The sequence below is a fragment of the Pseudophryne corroboree genome, chromosome 10 (genome assembly GCF_028390025.1).
Source record: "Pseudophryne corroboree isolate aPseCor3 chromosome 10, aPseCor3.hap2, whole genome shotgun sequence".
Lineage (NCBI taxonomy): Eukaryota > Metazoa > Chordata > Amphibia > Anura > Myobatrachidae > Pseudophryne > Pseudophryne corroboree.
The window spans coordinates 61,941,458-61,960,017 of record NC_086453.1 but is presented as its reverse complement, the minus strand read 5'-3'; the positions used below and the strand labels follow the sequence as shown (position 1 = coordinate 61,960,017).

Here is an 18,560-nt window from a genome sequence, read left to right as displayed (position 1 = left end):
ATAATACCTGAGTGTGTATATACAGACTTCAGGATAGCCTCCTGCTTCCTATCAGCAGGCTCCTTTAGGGCGGCCGTGTCCGGAGACGGTAGTGCCACCTTTTTTGACAGACGTGTGAGCGCTTTATCCACCCTAGGGGATGTTTCCCAACGTGACCTATCCTCTGGCGGGAAAGCGTACGCCATTAGTAACCTTTTAGAAATTACCAGTTTCTTATGGAGGAAAGCCCACGCTTCTTCACACACCTCATTTAATTCCTCAGATGGGGGAAAAACCACTGGTAGTTTTTTCTCCCCAAACATAATACCCTTTTTTGTGGTTCCTGGGGTAATATCAGAAATGTGCAACACATTTTTCATTGCCTCAATCATGTAACGTGTGGCCCTATTGGAATGTACATTTGTCTCATCGTCGTCGACACTGGATTCAGTATCCGTGTCGACATCTGTGTCTGCCATCTGAGGTAGCGGGCGTTTTAGAGCCCCTGATGGCTTTTGAGACAGCTGGGCAGGCACAAGCTGAGAAGCCGGCTGTCCCACATCTGCTATGTCGTCAAACCTTTTATGTAAGGAGTTGACACTTTCACGTAATTCCTTCCACAAGTCCATCCACTCAGGTGTCGACCCCGCAGGGGGTGACATCACATTTATCGGCACTTGCTCCGCCTCCACATAAGCCTCCTCATCAAACATGTCGACACAGCCGTACCAACACACCGCACACACACAGGGAATGCTCTGACTGAGGACAGGACCCCACAAAGCCCTTTGGGGAGACAGAGAGAGAGTATGCCAGCACACACCAACAGCGCTATATAACACAGGGATTAACACTATAACTGAGTGATTTTTCCCAATAGCTGCTTGTATACACAATATTGCGCCTAAATTTAGTGCCCCCTCTCTCTTTTTTACCCTATGTAGTCTGGAAACTGCAGGGGAGAGCCTGGGAGCGATCCTTCCAGCGGAGCTGTGAGGGAAAATGGCGCCAGTGTGCTGAGGGAGATAGCCCCGCCCCTTTTTCGGCTGACTTCTCCCGCTTTTTTCTATGTATATCTGGCAGGGGTATTTTACACATATATAGTCTCTATGACTATATTATGTGTTTTTTTGCCAGCCAAGGTACTTAATATTGCAGCCCAGGGCGCCCCCCCCAGCGCCCTGCACCCATCAGTGACCGGAGTGTGAGGTGTGCATGGGAAGCAATGGCGCACAGCTGCAGTGCTGTGCGCTACCTTGTTTGAAGACCGAAGTCTTCTGCCGCCGATTTCCAGGACTCTTCTTGCTTCTGGCTCTGTAAGGGGGACGGCGGCGCGGCTCCGGGAACGGACGATCGAGGTCGGGCCCTGTGTTCGATCCTTCTGGAGCTAATGGTGTCCAGTAGCCTTAGAAGCCCAAGCTACCTTGTTTGAAGACCGAAGTCTTCTGCCGCCGATTTCCAGGACTCTTCTTGCTTCTGGCTCTGTAAGGGGGACGGCGGCGCGGCTCCGGGAACGGACGATCGAGGTCGGGCCCTGTGTTCGATCCTTCTGGAGCTAATGGTGTCCAGTAGCCTTAGAAGCCCAAGCTAGCTGCAAGCAGGTAGGTTCGCTTCTCTCCCCTTAGTCCCTCGTAGCAGTGAGTCTGTTGCCAGCAGATCTCACTGAAAATAAAAAACCTAAAATAAACTTTCTTTTTCTAGGAGCTCAGGAGAGCCCCTAGTGTGCATCCAGCTCAGCCGGGCACAAAATTCTAACTGAGGTCTGGAGGAGGGTCATAGAGGGAGGAGCCAGTGCACACCAGGTAGTCCTAAAGCTTTCTTTAGTTGTGCCCAGTCTCCTGCGGAGCCGCTATTCCCCATGGTCCTTACGGAGTCCCAGCATCCACTTAGGACGTCAGAGAAAACTATTTCCCTCTCTGGGTGAGAAGCTGGTAAAGCCGATTTGAAAAATCGTCGTGGAGGCACCTCTTCGAATTCCAGTTTGTAGCCTTGGGATACAATTTCCATCGCCCAAGGATCCACGTCTGACAGAACCCAGACCTGGCTGAAGAGTCGAAGACGTGCTCCCACCGGCGCGGACTCCCTCAGTGGAGCCCCAGCGTCATGCGGTGAATATAGTAGAAGCCGGGGAGGACTTCTGCTCCTGGGAACTAGCTGTAGCCGGCATTCTTTTCCCTCTACCCTTACCTCTGGCGAGGAAGGAAGAGCCCCGACCTCTTCTGGACTTATGCGACCGAAAGGACTGCATCTGATATTGTGGTGTTTTCTTTTGCTGTGGGGGAACATAAGGTAAAAAAGAAGATTTACCCGCGGAAGCTGTGGAACCAGGTCCGCGAGACCCTCCCCAAATAAAACCTCACCTTTGTAAGGCAAAATTTCCATATGTCTCTTTGAGTCAGCATCACCCGTCCATTGGCGGGTCCACAGGGCTCGCCTAGCAGAAATTGCCATGGCGATGGCTCTTGAACCTAACAGCCCAACGTCTCTTGCAGCGTCTCTCATATATAAGGCTGCGTCTTTAATGTGACCCAAGGTCAATAAAATGCTATCCCTATCTAGGGTATCAATGTCAGATGACAAGTTATCTGCCCAAGCTGCTACTGCGCTACATACCCAAGCCGACGCTACTGCCGGTCTGAGCAAGGCACCCGTATGTGCATAAATTGATTTTAAGGTAGTTTCCTGTCTGCGATCAGCAGGATCCTTGAGGGCTGCCGTGTCTGGAGACGGTAGCGCCACCTTTTTTGACAAGCGCGTCAAAGCCTTGTCCACCCTGGGTGAGGATTCCCACCGTAACCTGTCCTGTGTGGGGAAAGGATACGCCATAAGAATTCTCTTGGGAATCTGCAGTTTCTTGTCCGGAGTTTCCCAAGCCTTTTCAAATAAAGCGTTCAGCTCATGAGATGAGGGAAAGGTTACCTCAGGTTTCTTTTCCTTAAACATGCATACCCTTGTGTCAGGGACAGAGGGGTCATCTGTGATATGCAAAACATCTTTTATTGAAATAATCATATAATGAATACTTTTGGCCACCCTTGGGTGTAACCTCGCATCATCGTAGTCGACACTGGAGTCAGAATCCGTGTCGGTATCAGTGTCTGCTACTTGGGACAGGGGACGTTTCTGAGACCCTGAAGGGCCCTGTGATACAGCCAAAGCCATGGATTGACTCCCTGTTTTTCCCTGGACTCTGCTTTGTCCATTCTCTTATGTAATAAAGACACATTTGCATTTAAAACATTCCACATATCCAGCCAATCAGGTGTCGGCGTCGCCGACGGAGACACCACAATCATCTGCTCTACCTCCTCCTTAGATGAGCCTTCCGCTTCAGACATGCCGACACACACGTACCGACACCCCCACACACTCAGGGATATATATCTATATGGAGACAGTCCCCCCAATAAGGCCCTTTGGAGAGACAGAGAGAGAGTATGCCAGTACACTGGAATAAAATCCCAGTCAGTACAGCGCTTTTATATATATATATATATATATATATATATTCACTGCGCCAAATAAATGTGCCCCCCCCCCCCCCCTCTTTTTTCCCCCCTCTGTACTTGTGTTCAGCAGGGGAGAGTCCGGGGAGCCAGCTTCTCTGCAGCGTGCTGTGGAGAAAATGGTGCTGGCTAGTGCTGTGGGATCAATCTCCGCCCCCTCAACGGTGGGCTTCGGTCCCGCTCAAATCTTTATACTGGCGGGGGTTTCTGTAATATACTGCCTCCGCAATATATATATATCTATGCCAGTGTCCCTAGAGGTTTATAATTGCTGCCCAGGGCCCCCCCCCCCCCCCCGCGCCCTGCACCCATACAGTGCCGCCAATGTGTGTGTGAATGTGAGAGCAATGGCGCGCGTTACCACTGCGCGGTACCTCATTGAAGATATGAAGTATTCTGCCGCCTTTGAAGGCTTCTATCTTCCGGCTCTGTGAGGAGGACGGCGAGGGTGAGACCTGCGTTCCGACCCTCTGGAGCTAATGGTGTCCAGTAGCCTAAGAAGCAGAGCCTATCATTTAAGTAGGTCTGCTTCTCTCCCCTCAGTCCCACGATGCAGGGAGCTTGTTGCCAGCAGTGCTCCCTGAAAATAAAAAACCTAACAAAAGTCTTTTTCAGAGAAACTCAGTAGAGCTCCCCTGCAGTGCATCCAGTCTCCTCTGGGCACAGGATCCAACTGAGGTCTGGAGGAGGGGCATAGAGGGAGTAGCCAGTGCACACCCATCTAAAGTCTTTAGAGTGCCCATGTCTCCTGCGGAGTCCGTCTATACCCCATGGTCCTTACGGAGTCCCCAGCATCCTCTAGGACATAAGAGAAATAGGATTTTAATACCTACCGGTAAATCCTTTTCTCCTAGTCCGTAGAGGATGCTGGGCGCCCATCCCAGTGCGGACTGTTCCTTGCAGTTGTATTGATACTGGTTATTTTGGTTACACATGGGTTGTGTATCAGTTATGTTCAGCTTGTTGCTGTTGTTAGTTCATACTGTTATCTGGTTTCCTGCTACTCCAGTTATACGGTATGTTTGTAGTGTGGGCTGGTATGTTTCTTGCCCTTAGTTTAACGAAAATCCTTTCCTCGAAATGTCCGTCTCTCCTGGGCACAGTTCCTATAACTGAGGTCTGGGGGAGGGGCATAGAGGGAGGAGCCAGTTCACACCCAGCCAAAGTCTTTTTAGTGTGCCCAAGCTCCTGCGGATCCCGTCTATACCCCATGCTCCTTTTGGAGCCCCCAGTATCCTCTACGGACTAGGAGAAATCTTATTTTCTCTAACGTCCTAGTGGATGCTGGGGACTCCGTAAGGACCATGGGGATTATACCAAAGCTCCCAAACGGGCGGGAGAGTGCGGATGACTCTGCAGCACCGAATGGGCAAACACAAGGTCCTCCTCAGCCAGGGTATCAAACTTGTATAATTTTGCAAAAGTGTTTGAACCCGACCAAGTAGCTGCTCGGCAAAGCTGTAATGCCGAGACCCCTCGGGCAGCCGCCCAAGAAGAGCCCACTTTCCTTGTGGAATGGGCTTTCACTGATTTTGGATGCGGCAATCCAGCCGCAGAATGAGCCTGCTGAATCGTGTTACAGATCCAGCGAGCAATAGTTTGCTTTGAAGCAGGAGCACCCAGCTTGTTGGATGCATACAGGATAAACAGCGAGTCAGTTTTCCTGACTCCAGCCGTTCTGGCTACATAAATCTTCAAAGCCCTGACTACATCTAGTAACTTGGAATCCTCCAAGTCACGAGTAGCCGCAGGCACCACAATAGGTTGGTTCAAATGAAAGGATGACACCACCTTTTGCAGAAATTGCGGACGAGTCCGTAATTCTGCCCTGTCCATATGGAAAAACCAGATAGGGGCTTTTACATGACAAAGCCGCCAATCTGACACACGCCTAGCCGGAGCTAAGGCCAATAGCATGACCACCTTCCACGTGAGATATTTTAACTCCACGGTTTTAAGTGGCTCAAACCAGTGTGATTTCAGGAAACTCAACACCACGTTAAGATCCCAAGGTGCCACTGGTGGCACAAAAGGGGCTGAATATGCAGCACTCCCTTTACAAACGTCTGAACTTCAGGAAGAGAAGCCAGTTCCTTTTGAAAGAAAATGGATAGGGCTGAAATCTGGACCTTAATGGACCCCAATTTTAAGCCCAAAGTCACTCCCGACTGTAGGAAGTGAAGGAAACGGCCCAGCTGGAATTCCTCTGTAGGGGCATTCCTGGCCTCACACCAAGCAACATATTTGCGCCATATACGGTGATAATGCTTAGCCGTCACGTCCTTCCTAGCCTTTATTAGCGTAGGAATAACCTCATCCGGAATGCCTTTTTCTGTTAGGATCCGGCGTTCAACCGCCATGCCGTCAAACGCAGCCGCGGTAAGTCTTGGAGCAGACAGGGCCCCTGTTGCAACAGATCCTGTCTGAGAGGCAGAGGCCATGGGTCCTCTGTGAACATTTCTTGCAGTTCCGGATACCAAGTCCTTCTTGGCCAATCCAGAACACTGAGTATTGTTCTCACTCCTCTTTTTCTTACGATTCTCAGCACCTTGGGTATGAGAGGAAGAGGAGGAAACACATAAACCGACTGGAACACCCACGGTGTCACTAAGGCGTCCACAGCTATCGCCTGAGGGTCTCTTGACCTGGCGCAATACATTTGTAGCTTTTTGTTGAGGCGGGACGCCATCATGTCCACCTGTGGCAGTTCCCATCGATTTGTAATCTGTGTGAAGACTTCTTGATGAAGTCCCCACTCTCCCGGGTGGAGGTCGTGCCTGCTGAGGAAGTCTGCTTCCCAATTGTCCACTCCCGGAATGAACACTGCTGACAGTGCTTGCACGTGATTCTCCGCCCAGCGAAGAATTCTGATGGCTTCTGCCATCGCCACCCTGCTTCTTGTGTCGCCCTGGCGGTTTACAGGAGCCACTGCGGTGATGTTGTCTGACTGAATCAGCACCGGTTGGTTGCGAAGCAGATGCTCCGCTTGACTCAGGGCGTTGTATATGGCCCTTAGTTGCAGGATATTGATGTGCAGACAAGTTTCCTGACTTGACCACAACCCTTGGAAGTTTCTTCCCTGAGTGACTGCCCCCCATCCTCGGAGGCTTGCATCCGTGGTGACCAGGACCCAGTCCTGTATGCCGAACCTGCGGCCCTCGAGAAGGTGAGCACTCTGCAGCCACCACAGAAGAGACACCCTGGCCCTGGGGGATAGGGTGATCAGCCGATGCATCTGAAGATGCGATCCGGACCACTTGTCCAACAGGTCCCACTGAAAGTTCCTCGCATGGAACCTGCCGAAGGGAATGGCTACGTAAGACGCCACCATCTTTCCCAGGACTCGCGTGCATTGATGCACCGACACCTGTTTTGGTTTTAAGAGGCCTCTGACCAGAGTCACGACCTCCCGAGCCTTCTCCGCCGGGAGAAAAACCTTCTTCTGGTCTGTGTCCAGAATCATGCCCAGGAAGGGCAGACGCGTCGTAGGAATCAGCTGCGACCATGGAATATTCAGAATCCAGCCGTGCTGTTGCAACACTTCCCGAGAGTGTGCTACGCTGATCAGCAATTGCACTCTGGACCTCGCCTTTATGAGGAGATCGTCCCAGTATGGGATAATTGTGACTCCTTGCTTTCGCAGAAGCCCATCATTTCTGCCATTACCTTGGTAAATATTCTTGGTGCCGTGAACAGATCAAACGGCAACGTCTGGAATGGGTAATGACAATCCTGTACCACAAATCTGAGGTACGCCTGATGAGGTGGATAAATGGGGACATGAAGGTATGCATCCTTTATGTCCAGAGACACCATAAAATCCCCCCCTTCCAGGCTTGCGATGACCGCTCTGAGCGATTCCATCTTGAACTTGAACCTTTTCAGGTATATGTTCAGGGATTTTAAATTCAATATGGGTCTGACCGAACCGTCCGGTTTCGGTACTACAAACATGGTCGAATAGTAACCCTTTCCTCATTGAAGGAGGGGAATCTTGACCACCACCTGCTGAAGATACAATTTGTGAATTGCAGTTAACACTGTTTCCCTCTCGTGGGGGGGAAACCGGCAGGGCCGTCGGTGAGGTGGCATCTTCTCAAAGTCCAGCTTGCATCCCTGAGACACAATATCTATTGCCCAGGGATCTAACAGGGAGTGAACCCACTTGTGGCTGAACTTACGCAGGCGTGCCCCCACCGGGCCTAGCTCCGCCTTGTGGAGCCCCAGCGACATGCGGTGGATTATTGTAGAGGCCGGGGAGGACTTCTGTTCCTGGGACCTAGCTGTGTTGTGCAGCTTCTTTCCTCTGCCCCCGCCTCTGGCAAGAAAGGAAGCACCTCGGACTTTCTTGTTTCTTTGTTCTAAAGACTGCATTTGATAATGTCGTGTTTTCCTAGGCTGTGCAGGAATATAAGGCAAAACAACAGAATTACCAGCTATAGCTGCGGAGACCAGGTCCAAGAACCCTTCTCCACACAATCCTCAGCCTTCCATATGCCTCTTAAGTCGGCATCATCTGTCCATTGCATATTCTACAGGACACGTCAAGCAGAAATCGACATAGCTTTGACTCTAGGACCCAGTATACTCATGTCTCTTTGGGCATGTTTCATATATACATATCTCTTAAGACAGCATCTTTAATATATATATATCTCTATATATACATATGTATATCTATATACATACTAGGGTCTCAATCTCTGCTGATAAGGTACCTGTCCATGCTGCCACAGCGCTATAAACCCATGCCGACACAATCGCCGGTCTGAGTAGTGTACCAGAATGTGCACGCTATCTGCAGGATCCCTGAGAATAGCTGTTACGACAGGTTACCTTTTGGGCAAACGTGACACCCTAGGGGAAGATTCCCATCGTATCCTGGCCCTAGTGGGGAAAGGATACTGCCTGAGAATTCTTTGTGGGAAACTGCAGTCTCTTGTCTGGAGATTCCCGCTCTTTTTCCTCATGAGAGGGAAATTTACCTCAGCTTTCTTCCTCTTAAACATGTGTACCCTTGTGTCAGGGACAGATGAGTCATCAGTGATATGCAAATCATCTTTTATTACAATAATCATATATTGAATACTTTTCTGCCATTTTGGCTGTAGCTTTGCATTATCGTAGTCGACACTGGAGTCAATCTCCGTGTCGACATCAGTTTATTATTTTGGATAGTGAGCATTGAGAGACACTGAAGGTCTCTGCGACAGAGTTGGGTAGATTTCCTGTCTGTTCTCTAATCTTTTGTGCAATAAATTCACCTTAGCACTTAATTACACATATCCAAACAGGTGTCGGCGTTGTCGACGGAGACACCCTCACACACACATATTTGCTCCATCTCCTCCTTAGGGGAGCCTTTTACCTCAGACATGTCGACACACACGTACCGACACACCACACACACAGGGGATGCTCTATTTGAAGACAGTTCCCCCACAAGGCCCTTTGGAGAGACAGAGAGAGAGTATGCCAGCACACACCCCAGCGCTATATGACCCAGGAATCACACAGTAACTTAGTGTTAACCCAGTAGCTGCTGTATATATTGTTTTTACGCCAATTTATGTGCCCCCCCTCTCTTTTCACCCTCTTCTTCTGCAGGGGAGAGCCTGGGGAGCTTCCTCTCAGCGGAGCTGTGGAGAGAAAATGGCACTGGTGTGTGCTGAGGAAGAAGCCCCGCCCCCTCAGCGGCGGGCTTCTGTCCCGCGAATTTGTGTAAAAATAATGGCAGGGGCTCATGCATATTACAGTGCCCAGCTGTATATATGCTGCTTTTTGCCAGGAGGTACTCAATTGCTGCCCAGGGCGCCCCCCCCTGCGTCCTGCACCCTACAGTGACCGGAGTGTGTGGGTTAGTGTGGGAGCAATGGCGCACAGCTGCAGTGCTGTGTGCTACCTCATATGAAGACAGGAGTCTTCTGCCGCCGATTTTGACGTCTTCTTGCTTCAACTCGCCGGCTTCTGTCTTCTGGCTCTGCGAGGGGGACGGCGGCGCGGCTCCGGGAATGGACGACCAAGGTTAGGTTCCTGTGTTCGATCCCTCTGGAGCTAATGGTGTCCAGTAGCCTAAGAAGCGCAACCTAGCCGCAGTTAGTAGGTTTGCTTCTCTCCCCTCAGTCCCACGTAGCAGAGAGTCTGTTGCCAGCAGAAGCTCTCTGAAAATAAAAAAACCTAACTAAAATACTTTCTTAATAGCAAGCTCTGGAGAGCTCACTAAAATGCACCCAGCTCCTTCCGGGCACAGATTCTAACTGAGGTCTGGAGGAGGGGCATAGAGGGAGGAGCCAGTGCACACCAGTAGTCCTAATTCTTTCTTAGAGTGCCCAGTCTCCTGCGGAGCCCGTCTATTCCCCATGGTCCTTACGGAGTCCCCAGCATCCACTAGGACGTTAGAGAAAATATATAAATAAAATAAATTTAAACTACCCACGTGTCTTCAGTTGGTATATGCACCTAAATGATATAGCGCAGTCAATTCCTTTTGCAATTTCTTATGGTTAATCGTAGGGTAAATTACCTTTCTGTTACCATTAATTTGCTGTGTTACCGCAGACACAGCTGGACATACATTGCTGCTTGAATTACTAATACATTGAGTATCCCTTATCCAAAATCCCAAATTTGTGGGTCCCCTACTGAGATAACAAATATTGTATATATTATTTATAAATACACTGCTCAAAAAAATAACACATCCTAGATCTGAGTGAATGAAATATTCTTATTAAATACTTTGTTCTTTACATAGTTGAATGTGCTGACAACAAAATCACACAAAAATTATCTATGGAAAGCAAATTTATTAACCCATGGAGGTCTGGATTTGGAGTCACCCTCAAAATTAAAGTGGAAAAACACACTACAGGCTGATCCAACTTTGATGTAATTTCCTTAAAACAAGTCAAAATGAGGCTCAGTAGTGTGTGTGGCCTCCACGTGCCTGTATGACCTCCCTACAACGCCTGGGCATGCTCCTGATGAGGTGGCGGATGGTCTCCTGAGGGATCTCCTCCCAGACCTGCACTAAAGCATCCGCCAACTCCTGGACAGTCTGTGGTGCAACGTGGCGTTGGTGGATGGAGCGAGACATGATGTCCCAGATGTGCTCAATTGGATTCAGGTCTGGGGAATGGGCAGGCCTGTCCATAGCATCAATGCCTTCGTCTTGCAGGAACTGCTGACACACTCCAGCCACATGAGGTCTAGCATTGTCTTGCATTGAACCCAGGGCCAACCGCACCAGCATATGGTCTCACAAGGGGTCTGAGGATCTCATCTCGGTACCTAATGGCAGTCAGGCTACCTCTGGCGAGCACATGGAGGGCTGTGCGGCCCCCCAAAGAAATGCCACCCCACACCACTACTGACCCACTGCCAAACCGGTCATGCTGGAGGATGTTGCAGGCAGCAGAACGTTCTCCTTGGCGTCTCCAGACTATGTCACGTCTGTCACATGTGCTCAGTGAGAACCTGCTTTCATCTGTGAAGAACACAGGGCGCCAGTGGCGAATTTGCCAATCTTGGTGTTCTCTGGCAAATGCCAAACGTCCTGCACGGTGTTGGGCTGTAAGCACAACCCCCACCTGTGGACGTCGGGCCCTCATACCACCCTCATGGAGTCTGTTTCTGTTCGTTTGAGTAGACACATGCACATTTGTGGCTTGCTGGAGGTCATTTTGCAGAGCTCTGGCAGTGCTCCTCCTTGCACAAAGGCAGAGGTAGCGGTCCTGCTGCTGGGTTGTTGCCCTCCTCCACGTCTCCTGGTAGCGCCTCCATGCTCTGGACACTACGCTGACAGACACAGCAAACCTTCTTGCCACAGCTCGCATTGATGTGCCATCCTGGATGAGCTGCACTACCTGAGCCACTTGTGTGGGTTGTAGGGAGGTCATACAGGCACGAGGAGGACACAGACACTACTGAGCCTCATTTTGACTTGTTTTAAGGACATTACATCAAAGCTGGATCAGCCTGTAGTGTGTTATTCCACTTTAATTTAGAGGGTGACTCCAAATCCAGACCTCCATGGGTTAATAAATTTGATTTCCATTGATAATTTTTGTGTGATTTTGTTGTCAGCACATTCAACTATGTAAAGAACAAAGTATTTAATAAGAATATTTCATTCATTCATATCTAGGATGTGTTATTTTAGTGTTCCCTTTATTATTTTGAGCAGTATATATATAATACATATGTCATTATCTCAATAGGGGACCAAAAAATGTGGGATTTTGGATAAGGGATAAGGAGGGGAATCTGCAGAGCATTCACCAAAAATGACACAATAAAGGCTTTGAATGTTTATATATACGAAAATAACATTTTAATTTTTATCAAAATACAAAGATAAATAACACCTTATAAATAACAGGTCCATAAACTCAGACGACATCTGAAATAAAAGGAGTCTGACCTTATGAATAACAAAGTTAATATACGTCAAAACCAACTTGTAGGTTCTCACACAAACACTGCAAATAAATCCGCAGGAAACGCCTCCTGTTCTATCAGTGCGTTACAGCATAAGTCTTTTAAAGCTGTAAAGGTTTTTAAAAAGTTAAAATGAGTGCAAGAAAATTCACTTCAGCTTGCATGCTGCTCATAGTAATCACTGTCTTGCAAACATTGCAATCAAGATCTATTAGATACCGGGGGTGTTATGCGAGAGTTGTAAGCGGACATCCTGGTTGATATGGGTCGGGTCCGATATGACAGCGTTCAGAACATCAACCACGGTATCCAGATGGGGAGAATCCCGACAGGAGCAAGGTATGTGTGCTTAAGTATGCCCGTCCCCCCAACCCCCATCCCGTGGTGCCTAAACCTAACCCACCCCCTTCACGCAAGCTTAGCCCTCCCCACCCCCCGCAGCCAAGAAACAGTCATTAGGAATTCCGGCTCCAGGACTGATCCTAGTCAGGATACCAGCACAGGCATTCCGAGCTTTGGTTTCCGGCGTCAGTATTTCAACTGCCAGGATCCCACCGACATCTCTACTCGCTCCCAAAATCTTCGAACGACTGAATTAGAGGTGTAGGCAAAACGCAATCTGGGCTCACGTTGTGGGATAAGCGGATTACCAAACAAATGCAGAACCCTTAGCGGAGGTAGGTGTGTGCAGGGCAAGAAATCACTGGTGTTAGCTTTGCCATAGCCTGATGAAGTGATCAGTACCTATAGCAGTAATGTGCCCAACCACTAGCTACAGGTATCAGTCTGCTGGGTGAGGGTGTGGGCACAGCTACCATACACTGGTGAATCCTTGAACGTTCTCCTTCATATCGTTCAGTGTGCAGGCACCAACAATGAACGATGTGTGGTCCCACGCTCGTTCATCGTTGGTGCCAGGTGGCTTATGCATGCCGGCCAATATCGTCCACATTAGCTTGCACTGCTATGGAGCCGGGGAGAGTGAAGAAACTTCACCCCCCCCACAAGATCGCCCATCTGGCAGCTCACCGAATGTATAGGGCCTATTAGATGACAGACATATGGCTTAAGAGCAACACATTAATGGTGTCATTCATGCAACGTAAATGCCTCACAGACCTAGTGCACTAACAATAACACTGTCAGTTCACCAGAATAGTAGTATGGACAGATCAGGTATGATACTAAACACATCCGCTGCTCTTGCACTGTATTGTATCACAGCTGTAGAAAGAACATCTAAACGACTCCGATGCAGAGCATTTGGAAACTGGTTCTGTATTTCTGGAATAAGGTTTCATTAAGGGTTAACAAGTCCCTTATATAGTCCAGGCCACATAAAGTTCAGTGTGTCTGGCTTTGGAGTCCAGCCCAAATCCTCTCTCTGTGCCCAGGTTCCAAGCAGTAGCCAATCGCAGTCTCTGTGTCCGCAATGCGTCTCTGAAAGCGGACGCTGTCCCGTGCGTATTCTTCCCATGGTCCTTTACGAGCCATTCTGTGAGCGTAGTCCCAAACAACTATAGGGTGCACGGTGACTACAGAGGAGAAACGCACCTACAAATAATGAGGAAAATGTTACTGCACTGAGACCAGAAGTCACTAAAGATTGTTTTATAGGATTCATGTAAACTCAATGATTGAAAACACAGCAGGAGCTGGCCTACTTTGTAACTAGGAGACCGGAGTTACCATATTAAGCCAAATCCACTGATGCGTGCAAGCTACTGTATATAGAACACTTCACGCACAGCTTCCTCCAACCACACCTCATATTCATGTTCTATAAATAGAAGTTACTCATACAAATTATAATGTTTATTGTTACAGAGGCCTTGCATGGGATAGTGACGCAGCAGTCACGTGACTGGAGCAGATGACATCACTTATCCCAGACTTCCTATGACTGAGATATGCAGCTATTGGTCACCTGATCATTACAGAATGTGGCATCACATCCCAACCCACAGGGGACCTTATGCAACATCATGTAATTATATTGTACTCCGCTTTAGTCAGCACAGTGTCAAAAGGGAATAGCTTTGGAGGGTAGAAGTTATTTTTAAGCACGTTATGGCTGACAGAGTAAAAATCATATAAGGACACGGAGACTGAAGTTTGTTTTGCCATCTAAATATTTTAGCAGGTTTTAACCAAATTAAGATGCTATAGTGCTCTGACATCCTTTACATTTCATTGTATTAAAATCAACAAATATTGTACACATTTAAAGGACAAAAAAAAAAAAAAAAGGCTGATCACCATATTTCCATTAAAACAGTATATATGATGGTACCACAGAGCCTTTCATTTCCACCTTTCATATAAAACATTTGCACTGGATTACTGTCTTATACTTCATTTTAAGACTACTTACTCTCTTAATAGGTTCTTTTCCTTGTTCCTTTGTTTCTCGTGAACATTCCAACTGATCCTTCTTCAGGAAACACTTGCGAGAAGACGTAAAGCCAGAAAGGACTGGCCTCCTAGCCGTACGTTTTTGCTTTTCACCAGCAGGTCCGCACACTATCTTGAAGGCAGCACAACACTTGGCACAATCTGAACTACCTGGACACTTCTGTTTCTCCAGACTCACAATGGGCACCTCTTTCTTTGACTTTTCAGCCTGTTGCTTGGTACTTCCCATGGGCATAGCAAAAGAAAGGGGGTTGTATGGGTCATCACTTCTACAGAAAGATGCCCACAAGTCCTCATCGTCTTTATTGCAGTCCACATCACTTTCTTCCTCCCAAGAGTCTTCATCCTCCTCAGACCAATCACTTTCCTCATCACTATCTTGGCCATCTTTGGACTCTTGAGCAGATGGTTCTTGCACTCCACTGTCCACTGACCTATCTTTCTCCACTTCATCACCACCCTCAGTGTCAGACTCTCCAGATGGGAGTAGAGACTCCTCATCCTCTGATGGTACACAGATCATAGACAGAATGACTGGATTTGTACAGGACGGCAACAGTATCTCTCTGCTGACCATACTGTCCAAGTTGGAGAAGAGTTTGCAACCACTGTCCACATCCATGTATATATCTTCCTGAAGCTTCTCCATAGTTAGTGTATTGCTAAGCAGCTCTTCATCTTCTGGAACTACCTCTTTTACCGGCTCAGCCGGATTCTCCCAGTGATACTTTATGGAGACGTTCATTGCATGTGGTGTGTCACACTGCAGCTTGTGTTGTGACCGAGTCCTGTTAACATACACTCCGATCCTCTCCATGACCAGTAGCAGATCTACAGCATGCCAGCACGTCCACAGCACCGCATGGACGGCTCTGCTTATCCAGCCACCAGAGAACATCTTCCAATACCAAGCTCTTCTGGGCAGACGATTCTTCACCAGGGAAATCATGGCCTGCATAATCCTGGCAGCCATTGTGAGGAGCACCATGTCTGTACCCAACTCCATGTGGGGAACCTGCATTTCCAGGTGGTCTTTCATATGGTCAGATTGGAAGGCTGTTCCCCTATGCCAGTAGGTGAGAGGAGATGTCAGGTTTCTCCAATAGGAACCAAAACTGAGGTAGTAAATACCCATTTTTTCTGTAATGCTGTTGAAGGGGAAAAAAATTGTTACAATTTGTAAGATGTAACGAGGTACAGAAAAGCTGATAAAGGGGAAAAGCCCATGAGGTTTTTAAGCAATTCATGAGGCAGACTGAAAAATTAAAGTGCATTCCTAAGTAAATATCCATGGGGGAGCCACTTAAAGGATGAGTAAGTGTCTGACATCACAATGAAACGAAGACAGCTACACCCATTCATGTAATGAGGGCACACAGCATTTACATGTATAGTTACAGGGTAGACTAATCTAGTAGACTTGCTGACATTTATATTGCTTATACAAGTCATTTGGTCTATACTACAACTCCCAGCAGTCTCTCCCAGAGATTCTGAGGATTATTACTAGCCACAGGCTGCAATACACATTACTGAGCATCTCACAGCACGAACACCAAGAAAAGAACTAGGAAGTCTATAGAAAGCACTATGGCAAAATGACCGCTAGCACAGTGGTGTGCATCCAACACGTTGTTACATCCTCTATATGCTGCTGGCCACATGTCATGGAGAGAGGCCTACACTACCAAACACTGGCCTGGATGCTTCCAGCATAATGGGCACACTGCCAATCATACCCAGCAAATAGGGGGAAGGACACCAACCCATAAATAGAGTGACCCAACATCAGACATGACAATGCTGCTTATGCACTGGGGAACTACAGCTCCTAGCAGGATGCAGCCTAGTGATGTTGGGGACGTAGTAACAGAAACACACATATACATACACACACACATATATATATATATATATATATACATACATACATACATACATATATATACACACAATTAGCTCTGTGCTGTAGAACTACAGGTCCCAGAATGGCAGCCCAGTCTCAGACAGGGCATGCTGGGATTTGTAGTCCCACAGGCTATTAAACAGCACACCAGCAGCATCACGATGAATGACACTTACCAGGAGGTCAGAGGTCAGCCGGTGACGGCGGCGCTCCAGCAGAAGGTGGCGGCGGTCACTTGGGCGGGAGGCTCCTGAATGCTCCGGCGTACCCCGGGGAAGGAGAGAGCAGGGCGTAGCACGAGTGTCCGGCCTGATCCGCGGCTCAGCACGCAGCACATGGATGGGTGGCGGGGTCTCTCTCTGGGCAGTGAGCTATCGGTATCGGCCATGCCTGAGCATCGGGGCGCTGTATCTAGTAGTTATTCTGTGTGTGTGTGTATAAAGATGTAATAATGAGGCTGCGATGAGCGAGGTGTCGTTATATATATACTCTGACGTCATGGCGTAAATGCGATGGCCAATGAGAGAGGAGTGGGCGTAGCTTGCAGTATCGAGGAAAGTACGTGCCGTTCGCTACGTACCGTACAAAGAGACGTTGAGGGCGTGTGTTGCCATGGAGACGGCACGTCACGTGTTATTGTACGAACTACAGAGCACATACGTCACTCCCGGCAGCGCTAGAATGGCCTGGAAAAGTGGGAGGGGGAACTCTGTCATTTACTCATGTCACTACCAGTAATCATGGCCAGGCTGGGGATTCCAGCAGCGGGAGCTTTTCACAGTTTACATCATTACTGCTAGAGATAATGTGGAGAGCGATAAAGTACCAGCCAATCAGCTTCTGTCTGCTATGTTACGGGCTGTGTTTAAAAAATGACAGGATCTGATTGGCTGGTACTTTAGCTCTCTCCATGGCTTAGTACCTGTACACAGACCTCTTCATCGCCTAGGTAACAACCATTTAGTAAAACACCAAAAAAGAATCATATAAGATTTGTTAGAAGTATTGATATTGTGTTTTGATTAAAAACATTCTAATAATAAATGATATTGGTGGTCATTCCGAGTTGATCGATCGTTATTTTTTTTCCGCAATGGAGCGATTAGTCGCTAATGCGCATGCGCAATGTCCGCAGTGCGACTGCGCCAAGTAAATTTGCTATTAAGTTAGGTATTTTACTCACGGCATTACGAGGTTTTTTCTTCGTTCTGGTGATCGGAGTGTGATTGACAGGAAGTGGGTGTTTCTGGGCGGAAACTGGCCGTTTTATGGGTGTGTGCGAAAAAAAACGCAGTTTCTGGGAAAAACGCAGGAGTGTCTGAAGAAACGGGGGAGTGTCTGGGCGAACGCTGGGTGTGTTTGTGACGTCAAACCAGGAACGAAACTGACTGAACTGATCGCAGTGTAGGAGTAAGTCTGGAGCTACTCAGAAACTGCTAAGAAGTATCTATTCGCAATTCTGCTAATCTTTCGTTCGCAAATCTACTATGCTAAGATACACTCCCAGAGGGCGGCGGCTTAGCGTGTGCAAAACTGCTAAAAGCAGCTAGCGAGCGATCAACTCGGAATGAGGGCCATTGGGGGGTAATTCTGAGTTGATCGCAGCAGCAAGTTTGTTAGCAAGTGGGCAAAACCATGTGCACTGCAGGTGGGGCAGATATAACGTGCAGAGAGAGTTAGATTTGGGTGGGTTATTTTGTTTCTGTGCAGGGTAAATACTGGCTGCTTTATTTTTACACTGCAATTTAGATTTCCGTTTGAATCAGGGGCGTTTCTAGCCAATTTGGCTCCCAGTGCGAGATTTAAAATAAGATTTTAAACCTACCGGTAAATCTATTTCTCCTAGTCCGTAGAGGATGCTGGGGACTCCGTAAGGATCATGGGGTATAGACGGGCTCCGCAGGAGATAGGGCACCTAAAAAGAACTTTGACTATGGGTGTGCACTGGCTCCTCCCTCTATGCCCCTCCTCCAGACCTCAGTTAGAGAACTGTGCCCAAAGGAGATGGACAATACAAGGCAGGATTTAGCAATCCAAGGGCAAGATTCATACCAGCCCACACCAATCATACCATGTAACCTGGAACATACATAACCAGTTAACAGTATGAACAAATGACAGTAACGGTCCAAGACCTATTCCAACTGTAACATAACCCTTATGTAAGCAATAACTATATACAAGTCTTGCAGAGTTTCCGCACTGGGACGGGCGCCCAGCATCCTCTACGGACTAGGAGAAATAGATTTACCGGTAGGTTTAAAATCTTATTTTCTCTTACGTCCTAGAGGATGCTGGGGACTCCGTAAGGACCA

General features: G+C 48.1%; 1 protein-coding gene across 1 annotated transcript; it reads right to left on the bottom strand.

Moving 5' to 3' along the window:
* Positions 1-11,786: 11,786 nt before the first annotated feature.
* LOC134966013 (protein phosphatase 1 regulatory subunit 15A-like) lies at positions 11,787-16,738 on the bottom strand. The gene is made up of 3 exons (XM_063942462.1): positions 16,422-16,738; positions 14,299-15,487; positions 11,787-13,478 (listed from the first exon to the last, which is right to left on the bottom strand). Exons 2-3 carry the CDS (start codon positions 15,472-15,474, stop codon positions 13,269-13,271), a joined length of 1,386 nt encoding a protein of 461 aa, XP_063798532.1. The 5' UTR covers positions 15,475-15,487; positions 16,422-16,738; the 3' UTR covers positions 11,787-13,268.
* Positions 16,739-18,560: the final 1,822 nt, after the last annotated feature.